Source organism: Phragmites australis, chromosome 9 (genome assembly GCF_958298935.1).
Source record: "Phragmites australis chromosome 9, lpPhrAust1.1, whole genome shotgun sequence".
In the NCBI taxonomy this organism is placed as follows: Eukaryota; Viridiplantae; Streptophyta; class Magnoliopsida; order Poales; family Poaceae; genus Phragmites; species Phragmites australis.
Genome location: NC_084929.1, coordinates 22,016,234 through 22,026,324, shown reverse-complemented (window position 1 = coordinate 22,026,324; position 10,091 = coordinate 22,016,234). Strand labels below are relative to the sequence as shown.

Genomic DNA, 10,091 nt, shown 5'->3' with positions numbered 1-10,091 from the left:
CACATTAAATTAGACAAAACTAAGTAGTGTTGGTGTTTTCTTCATGTTTACACGGTGGCATACCATATTTTCAGCACAAAACCCATGCATCATATACATATTTTATGGTCAAATTTGCCAAAGTAAAAGCATGCAATTCGTTTTTCTACCGGCGTGCCACACTTCCCTATAGTATTTTTTAAGGTGTTGGGATTTACAAGGCTAGCAGCTAAATATATGCCATAGATACAATGATAAGTTGTGCTATGTCTTACTCTTTGAATCTATTTGCGTCGTTTTGCTACTCTGCATTGTGCTATACAATCTAATTAGTTAGAGCAATTGTTACTATTTTTAATATGATTTCTACTGTTACAGATGCTAAAAAGATGATTCTAACTGCACCTAAAAATAGAAATAAATATGCATTTTTATACCGACGGGGAGCCTTTGTTTAGCTTAACCCGTGGTTGATGTAGATACCTCGAGATGTTTTGGGACGCCGGCCGGGCTAGACGACAGCACCTCTTTCTCCCCCCCTCTCTCTCTCGCACGGTCAGAAACCAACCAACCGCGCCCGGAAGTCGCGTCGACCGACTAAACTCGATCCATCAGACCATTCTCGAGAACCGCACCGTTGCCGTTCGAAGAAACGACGACGGACCGATCCGATCCCCCGTGCCCATGTCCCTTTCCGCCGGCGGGCCCGACCGAGTCTTGAAGTCATCAAAATCGCGCGAAGTCATCAATGCCGCATCCTCGGATTCCCCTGGCGCCCCCTGTCGCCTGTCTCCGCGTGTGCCGGCCCATTGGGCTCCATGCGTCCCTACCCCCTTCCCGTCTTCCCACACGGCCCCACCCAGCTCCACTCCACGCGAACCGAGGCCGCCCCTCCCCCTTCCATTTCAAATCCCACCACCACGCCGCCCCAAACGGTCGCTCGTTGCGCCCCTCGGTTTGGTTCGGCCCCGCCCCGACTGACCGACCGATCGATCGATCCGGCGGAGGGCGCCATGGCCTCCCCCAACCCCGCTGCGCCCGACGCGGCGGGGCTGCTGAGGCCGGAGGCCGTGGCGGGCCCGGCGGGAGGCGAGGGCTCCACGTTTGGCTCGGGGGTGACCGCGGCGGTCGCGGGGGAGCAGGCGCCGAGGAGGGTCTTGGCGGCGCGGAAGGAGCGCGTATGTACGGCCAAGGAGCGCATCAGCCGCATGCCGCCCTGCGCTGCCGGGAAGCGGAGCTCCATCTACCGCGGCGTCACCCGGTACGCACAGTCCCTACCCCGATCTCCTTACTCTCCGTGTCCGTGCTAATACTTGCTCTGCACTTGCTACCAATTTGCGGGCCAATATGTTTAGACGGCCGCTGTTAAGCTTCTGTCTGCGCTTCGAATGGCTGCTTGGTTTGATCTCCGGTGCTAAATCCGTTTGATTTCCGGATCTACTATTTGTTTGTGATTTCAGCAACTGTGCGGTTCGACGGCTTGAGGGGCAAAGGTTTATCGCTCGCACAAGTATTGACTGTGGCTGGGAATGTGGCGATCTCAAGGTCTCAGGGTGCTTAACTCGTTTAGTGTGTTTCTGTGCAAGCCCGCCAGACAGTGTTGACCTCCGATCTTAGTAGGTAGCGAGTCTCGATTGTTTTGGGACCTTGCCTTACTGACAACTGGGTTCATTAGATTTGGCAACCATCGGTTCATTAGTTTTCGACATGTTAGTGGCTGAATGCTATTTTATTCAGTGCCCATGCTGCCCAGGGTTCCTTCTAGAGGGAGCCACATTTAATCCATTTAATCCCAATTAACATGGGAGCTATGATGGTGCTCGTGCTGTTGCAGAGACTTCTGTGGTCTGATACTCTGCTTCTGTTGTTGAATGGGTACCTAGTCGATTTATTATGTGAAGTTTTGAATTCTTCCGCGGCAATTAATTTATTGTAAGCATATTGAATTGAATAGGTTTTGTGATCCTCCGCACTTCTAATTTATGTATAAGAATGATCGAGCAGTGTTTTCTGCTGCTATCTGCAATTTTACCAGTCAGCTTTCTCTACTAATGCCTGTATCGTGACTTTGTTATAATTGTAACTTTTTTCACCTTTTTTTAAACTTACTTTGAATGTATATATTGATGTAGAACTGAGTTTGATGTCTCCTCAATAGGCATAGGTGGACAGGTCGATATGAGGCTCACCTCTGGGACAAAAGCACATGGAATCAGAATCAGAACAAAAAGGGGAAACAAGGTATGTACATATGCCCAACACAGAGTAGCAGATATTGTACATGCTTTGGATTGAGCATATTGGAACTGGAAGATGGGCAAACTTGTTCATTACAATTTGAATACATTAGTTTGGCTTGATTTATGTGGATATCAGGTTTTCATACACTAATCTTCTGTGAGATAAATAATTACTCCCTCCTGCCATTGACATCTTCTTGCATATTGACTTTGAACATTAGAAAATGAAGAGTAGATTTTCCTTGAAAAATGGTTTTATAATTTCAGGATTTTGCTTAGTTATATTAATATATTATGATGGAGATTAATGGTTAAAGTTACGTCTTGGAGACCTTGCCAATGTCCAAAATGGCATTTGTTTCCTCTTTAATCTATCCACTTGACACTCAAACATGCTCTCCATCTTTCCCACCCTTGTGTGAATCAGTTGGGCTGTTGCGAAATAATGATTACTCTTGTGCTATGCCATAATCACTGAATGGAACGGAAGTAAACAGTTGTGCCTGCTGCAGTTCTCAGATTTCTATCATTCGCATGATTTATATCAGATGCGCAAATGTATATAGTCAACAACATGGTTTTCTTTTCTTCTATCTTAACGCAATGATACGCAGCTCTCCTGTGTGTTCGAGAAAAAAATATTTATTTCTGTGTAACTATCGTTAATCTGATTTGATGGCATTGTTTCTTTTGCATGGGAAACTACATCACACAAATTGCTCTTGCAGTATATTTAGGTAAGTACCATCATGGCGTTACCTTCAAATTGCAGAGTTGCTATGGTTTTTCTTAATCATTATCTATTCTGTGTGCAAAAACATAGGTGCATATGATGATGAAGAGGCTGCAGCAAGAGCCTATGATCTTGCTGCATTAAAATACTGGGGAGCTGGAACACAAATAAATTTTCCAGTGAGTCATTTATACTTATGTGCTAATGATGATGGATATTGTTTTTGAATCATTGTAAAGTTCTTCCACTTTACATTAAGATCAGCTTTCAGCCAATGGTAATCGTTTGATTCAAATATTATCTCGTGGTTGAACTAATTTTTGTGTGTAAAAATCTTCCTTATTTGCTTCTCATATTGAGCGATGACTGCCTATATGACAAGAATCTTAATAAAAGTATTGAGCAACATTTTGTGTATTTTCAAATAGGAAGTTTCCAGACCCAATCACTAAATTTAAGAGTTGTCTAGAGTCTACTTTGAATCTGATTTGGTTGGTTTAAAATTCTTACAGATGCAATTGTTTAAATGTAAACCTATGTCACAGAGGATGCCACCATTTTTTTTAATCAAACTAACACAAACTATTTAGATGCAGTGTGATCTGTTAATACTCCCTCCAGTCAAAACTAAATGACTTCCGGTAATGCAAGAAATCAATTGATTTTCATTTTGGTCATCAATATCCTTATGAATATTTAGATGGCTCATACAAAAATCATGAGTAGATTTTTCTCAAAATTAGTTCCATAATATTAAACTTTTTTAGGTTTTGCAAACGAATCAGAATAGAAAAAGGTGGTCAAAGTTGTGTTTTGGCGGTGCCAAGTATAATGATTAGTTGATTACTGTATAAGATGTAGTTTATGTTTGTTGTATCTTAAAGCTAGGGTTGTATTTGTTTTTTAATTATAAGTGGTATCTATTTTTTCTGTTTTCTCCTATTTGAATTTCTAGTTCTCAACGGACGCATATTGCCTCTAATTTCTCATCTTTTTATTATTAAAATAAGAATATAATATTAATAATATGCTTACAGAAGAAGCACATTATCATGGATTCTGAATCATAATTGTTGCCCTCTATTTTTCCTTTATTTTAAATTCAATCAAATTATGATGCTGCTATATCATGCTCACACAAGTGCCTGATGTATTCCTACTTTGTATTCACATGATAGATGAAAAATTACAGGTACCAACCTATGCTTCAAATCTTATTAAAGTTTCACTAATTCTTGTAAAGTGACATTCCAAAATGGATTTTTTTCATATCATAGTTGCACATTTGCACTTGAGGGAAATGTCTTCTTTTTGGAAGATTCTGGCTATTGGACTGATTTATGAAATAAAAAAATTTATGTCTTCTGCTTAGTGTGATAAAACAAACGTGTCAACACATATAATTGCTTCATTTGGTACTTGTACATGTGAGCGTTGATTAGTTGTCACCATAGATTAATATACTCTTTCTGTCACATGTATTATCACAATAAGTTGATTGAAGTTGTGTGTTTTTTCGGACTTATGTTCGTTATTTGTTTTCTTATTTAGGTCTCTGATTATGCGAGAGACCTTGAAGAGATGCAGATGATCTCCAAGGAGGACTATCTTGTGTCTCTTAGGAGGTATTTTTGTGCTTCTCTAATGAATATATGTTATTTTATTCTTATTAAGCACTGACCAGAAGATCCATGCACTGCAGAAAGAGCAGCGCCTTCTCAAGGGGTTTACCAAAATATCGTGGGCTTCCTAGGTATGTGTTAGTAATGGAGAGTTCTAGCCCTACTAATGGAAACTACTTTTGTGGTGTTAACCCTTATATAAGTTAATTGCAATAATAATTAAATCGCATTACCAGAGTCCCTCAACAGTAGTCATGTACTGCTAGGTTATTGACTTCATTGAAATTTAGGTATGATGTCCAATTGTTTTTTATATGCTTGCATATAACATCATATCATGGTGCAACCAAAACATTTCCCTCAATTAAAAAAGGACGACCAAAATTTATGAATCTGATCATTGATAGAATAAGAACTGGAGACATTGGATAGTTTAGAGATGAAGCTTTCAGGGTGTGGATTTTTTCCATTCTTGCTTAATCTGATTTGCATGACGTCCATGTAGAGGATGACCCTAAAAACCAATGTAAGAGATAAGAGAATATCTGCCCCAATCCTCTTTGATTTACACATGACGTCTCTATGTGTAGAGGATGACCGTAAAGGCCAATGTAAGAGATGAGAGAATATCAACCCATACCCCCTCTGATGCAAATATGAGTCACCCTAAAATTCATGCAGGTAAAAAACGATTTGGCCGTACATTTTAAGTGGTACCTTGTAGATCCGTGAATATTGAAAACGACTTACATTTGCAATAGGGATAGTAATAAATAGAAACAGCTAGATGCTAGATGATTGTAACAATCTCCTGACAAACTAAAGCATATCTTCCAATGCGTGCTTCTTTATAACTACAGTACTGCCAAGTGCTGCACATGACAAATAGTACATGTAAAAAGGTCGGACAGTTGAAATAGAATGCCACTAGGTAAAGGAGGAAGGAGGATACTTTTTTCTGGGGGTGGGGGGGGGGGGGTGCGGTAGTGGACCTTGCTTAATTCTATTTTCATGATTAAAGAAGGTTCAAAGGCTACCTTTTTTATTAGGAAGACTTGACCCCAAGAAACTTATATCTAATCTGTGGGATATATCTAGAAGGAAACAAACCCAAATAGTATAGTAACTATGAATCCTTATCCCTAATTTGTTGCTAACTACCTTATGTACTAATTTCTTTATACACTGTCACAGCTTAATTTTCATGATGTAAATCTGAATATCAAAAAGCTACTCGCGGCACTTTTTAAAGCTTTACACTTGTGTGCATTATCATGCAGACAACTGCATAATTCCAGATCAGATAATTCTTTGGGACATCTACTCGGCAATGACTACATGAACCTTAGTTGTGGTTAGTCTGTAAATACTTCTACCCTCTTCTTTCTAGATATCAAACTCTACAGCGATCAAAATTGCTATGAGATTTTGTGACTATTTTTGTTTTACTTTTGAAATTGCAGGTAAGGATATCTCGTTGGATGGAAAGTTTGCAGGAAGCTTTGGTTTAGACAGGAAAATTGATCTTACAAATTACATTCGGTGGTGGCTACCCAAAAAGACACGGCAGTCGGATACATCTAAAGCAGAAGAGATTGCTGATGAAATCCGAGCTATTGAAAGTTCGATGCAACGGACTGAACCGTATAAGTTGCCTTCCCTTGGCCTCTGTTCTCATTCAAAGCCCTCTTCAGTGGGCTTATCAGCGTGTAATATATTATCTCAGTCTGATGCCTTCAAAAGCTTCTTGGAGAAGTCTACAAAATTATCTGAAGAATGTACTCTCAGCAAAGAAATGGTTGAAGGAAAGGCTGTTGCCTCGGTACCTGCTACTCGACTTGATACAGCAACAGTTAATATTAACATGAATGAGTTGCTAGGGCAAAGAGTTCCTTACACAACGGTGCCTGTTATGCCTACACCAATGAAGAGTACCTGGAGCCCTGCTAATCCATCGGTGGACCCTCTTTTTTGGAGCAACTTCATATTGCCATCGAGTCAACCTGTTACGATGGCGACAATAACAACAACGGTTTGTTCCTCTCCCAAATAACCTAGATAAACTTTTGATTTCTTTTTCTGCTTTGCTGAATCTGACCATTGATTCGTGACAGTTTGCAAAGAATGAGGTAAGTTCAAACGACCCATTCCGGAGCCAAGAGTGACCGTACAAGCTTATGAAAGCAGGATATTTTATCTTGGCAAGTAAAGACTATAAAACTTATATTATTTCATCATGTTTCCATTCCTTGTTCATTAAATTTGATGTCACCCTTTTTAACTTGACTAACACCCAGATAGTGTGAAACAGAGCTGGAAGGAAAATTTTAGGAATTAATGAACTGTTCGAATTGTATTTCCATCAGAACAAATAAGTAACTTGAGAAAAATGTGTCTTTGTCCTTACTCCTAGTATATAAGAATATTTTATTCTTCCTCACAAAAACTGGTGCCAGTTTTTTTTAACTAAACAGTGATAGCTGATAACATAACACTTAATAAAAAGAACACAAAGCAAAAGAGCTGAACTGTTTTAAAAGAACATAAAGCAAATAAGCTGAACTGTTTTTAAAACTAGTTAGTAGTTACTGCACCACAGAATGCTTTCATATGCATATTTGTATGTCTATTCTGCATTTCAACAAGGATCAGCACATGGGATTATGTTTTTGCCGGAACACACATGGGATAATGTCATTCACATAATTGTGGTGTGGCCCGGACATGTAGGGCATGGAATCTTGTATAATAACAAATGGACACCCGATGGGCTTACCTCTGGCGACCTAATTCCAATAGGGATTCCGCCAGGAAGTTCCCACATATGCTTGGAGTAACAGTAGTTTACTGCCAAATTCATTGGCACAAGCGCAACCTTTTTTAAGATTATTATTATTATTGAACTTAGTACGATAGTCATCATAAAAAAGAACACAGTGATACTTTGAAAAACAGAAGAAGAACGACTAATCCCCTTAGCTTCTTTCTGTTCTGCATTACATTGCTAATTTTCTATTTAAAGCTTAATAAAAAACTTTCGACATTTCAATTGATGAACAGATCAATGACAACATCCTGTGCTTCGTCAAGATTACTTTTGCACAGCTTTTGATGTCGTGACTCATGAGCAATACTCCTTGTGTATCGATACTTCATAGGACATGAATAGAAGGTAAGACAAGTACAAGAATAGTTATGTAATATACAGTGGTGAGTTCCCTGAAAGTGATATTTAGTTGTAGAGCTGTCTGTACATATTGCGGTGGTTGTTCCAACTACAAGGCTCAACAGATTTGAGGACAAGATCCGACAAAATGATGTGAATTTTTATGCTAAATTAATTATTTTTTACAAATATTTCCACTGTATGTTTGGAGTGAAACAAACGGTATGGCTGCATAATTCCGTTGATAACTTTACAACAAAACTATGAGGTTTAACCGTGAATTAATGTATACATAGAAAACTTAAGAAGGAGACTAGCCTTAGAAAACTTAAGGAGACTAGCCAATGGGGCGGCAGTGGTTCCATAGAGATTTTGATCAAATAATTTCATGTTTTAGAGTGGTCTTTTACAAGTTTAAGAGAAGTTTCACCCCCAAGTATATGTAACGAGGTATTGAGAAGAAAAAAACTCTTGCCTAGCTTTGCTATTAGGCAAGGAAGTTTGAATTTGGACAAAAACTTCTGCTTTTGTGAGAGTTAAATTGGCTCTTCTCCACATGAAAGTTTTTCTTAACACTGTGAAGGGAAGGGGAACTTAAACATGCACTTGGGGTCTGTTTGGAAGAGATGACTCTAGGAATTTTTAGGATTTAGTTCAAGAGTTGGATCCTGTTACAAACAGACAACTTCTAAGATTAACATGTGATCAATTAGCCTAATAACTGCCATATGCAGTTACAACAAAGGGACACCCGTTCAGATGGAACTGCCACTCGAACGGACATGTTCATGTCCCTTAAACATGTATATATGTGTGTAAACTCACCAATCAATGGACACAAGTTTTCATTCTCTCTAATCTCTGTCTCTTGACTACTCTTCACTCAAAACACGTTATCAAGCACGTAGTTCACCACTGAGCATTCGCAAGAAGAAAGAGGCCATTTGGCCAGACAACAAACACCAACAGAGAGGCACTAAGGTCTCTCCTAGACGGTGAGCACTCCATGGTGAACCCATTTTTCCCAATCCATGGCATACCTGCATCTTCGTACATCGTCGTCGTCGTCATCGCTGGGTCGTTGACCACGTCGTCGTACCCACCATGATTCTACTCGTCGTGGTTATGGTCGCCACAACAATCCTCCATGGGCCGCAACACATGCGGCAGCCTCGCTTGTCAGCTAGCCATCGCTCTCACCGCTAACAACCTCGCTGCCCATGCCACCCTACTCTTTTGGAGTTCAGGCATCTGCAGCACCGGCCAACGGCTTGAGATCCTTCACGGCAACGGCTCCCAACACGACAACGGTTGAATCTGGACCATCGCCAACGATGGCAGCACGCTCCAGTGGTGGTGGTGTCTTCCTCAGAGGAGGAGGAGGATCCGAAGGAGCGCATTGATTGTACTCTCCCGAGTACACCCCGCTGTCTCCTTCGAGGGCTGAGGTAGCTCGCTCCATTCTAGTGCAAGCCACTAGAGCCTCCTTTGATATGGCAGAATCGGCTCCGGAATCTTTCGATGCGACGATCGCCCGCTGCAACTGGATCTTCTGGGTCTACCACGGCAGGAGCCTTCCTGGAGCAATGATGGACTACGGTCCCACCTCTTCTTCCCATGGCATCGATCTCAACATGCCGGTCGGGTCTTCCTCCGTTGCGCCGACCTTCATCAACTCTAGCTTTGAGGTCAGGGAGGCTCTCTCTAATGAGTTTTCAACCTCCACCTCCATGGACGCCGTGCCGTCCACCTAAGTAGAAGGCACGGTGGCAACGCGACGTGGTTCCCTGACCTCGACTGTAGAATCCACAGTGCCGACCCCTACTACGCTGACCCATCGCACCCTTCGCTGATTCACCATAGCAGCGGCCAACCGCCATCTAGGACTCTACGCGTGTGTTTGGGGAAGGTGCTCAATAGCTTCCTTCATGCGCGCATGTGACAGGAAGGGGGTTGCGCACCCTCTCGCCGATGTTGTCACTGGTGCGATGCCATCTAGACCAGATCGGGTTTGGCCCCTCTCTAGTGGCTCGGCCTCCAACTTGGTCGGCCTAGCTCCAAGGCGGCGCCCGGCTCGGTGGCTCGCCGGCTCGACCACTCCCATCTCTGATGGTTCGGCCTCCATCCTGCTAGATTGGCTCTGGCCTCTCTCCGACAGCTTTGAGCGGCTCTGGCGGTGCGGCCACCTTCATCTCTAGCGTGACGCCGCCCCTCTATAAACCATCGACCGATGGCTCTATGGCACCGTCATGGCACCAAACCAACATGTGTCGGTGTATTGAGTAAAGGGGTACCCTGACTAAAGGACTCCACAGAGTACCTAACAACTAGAGCCGCGTACTCCCCAAAAT

The 10,091-nt window shown here is 41.9% G+C and overlaps 1 protein-coding gene across 1 annotated transcript; it reads left to right on the top strand.

Moving 5' to 3' along the window:
* The first annotated feature begins 535 nt into the window (after positions 1–535).
* On the top strand, positions 536–8,201 carry LOC133928806 (AP2-like ethylene-responsive transcription factor SMOS1). Its single transcript, XM_062375294.1, has 10 exons — positions 536–1,240; positions 2,138–2,220; positions 2,948–2,956; positions 3,043–3,131; positions 4,504–4,577; positions 4,655–4,705; positions 5,855–5,928; positions 6,038–6,606; positions 6,689–6,779; positions 7,635–8,201. The coding sequence occupies exons 1-9, from the start codon at positions 798–800 to the stop codon at positions 6,737–6,739; spliced, it is 1,443 nt and encodes a 480-aa protein (XP_062231278.1). The 5' UTR covers positions 536–797; the 3' UTR covers positions 6,740–6,779; positions 7,635–8,201.
* The last annotated feature ends 1,890 nt before the right edge of the window (positions 8,202–10,091 follow it).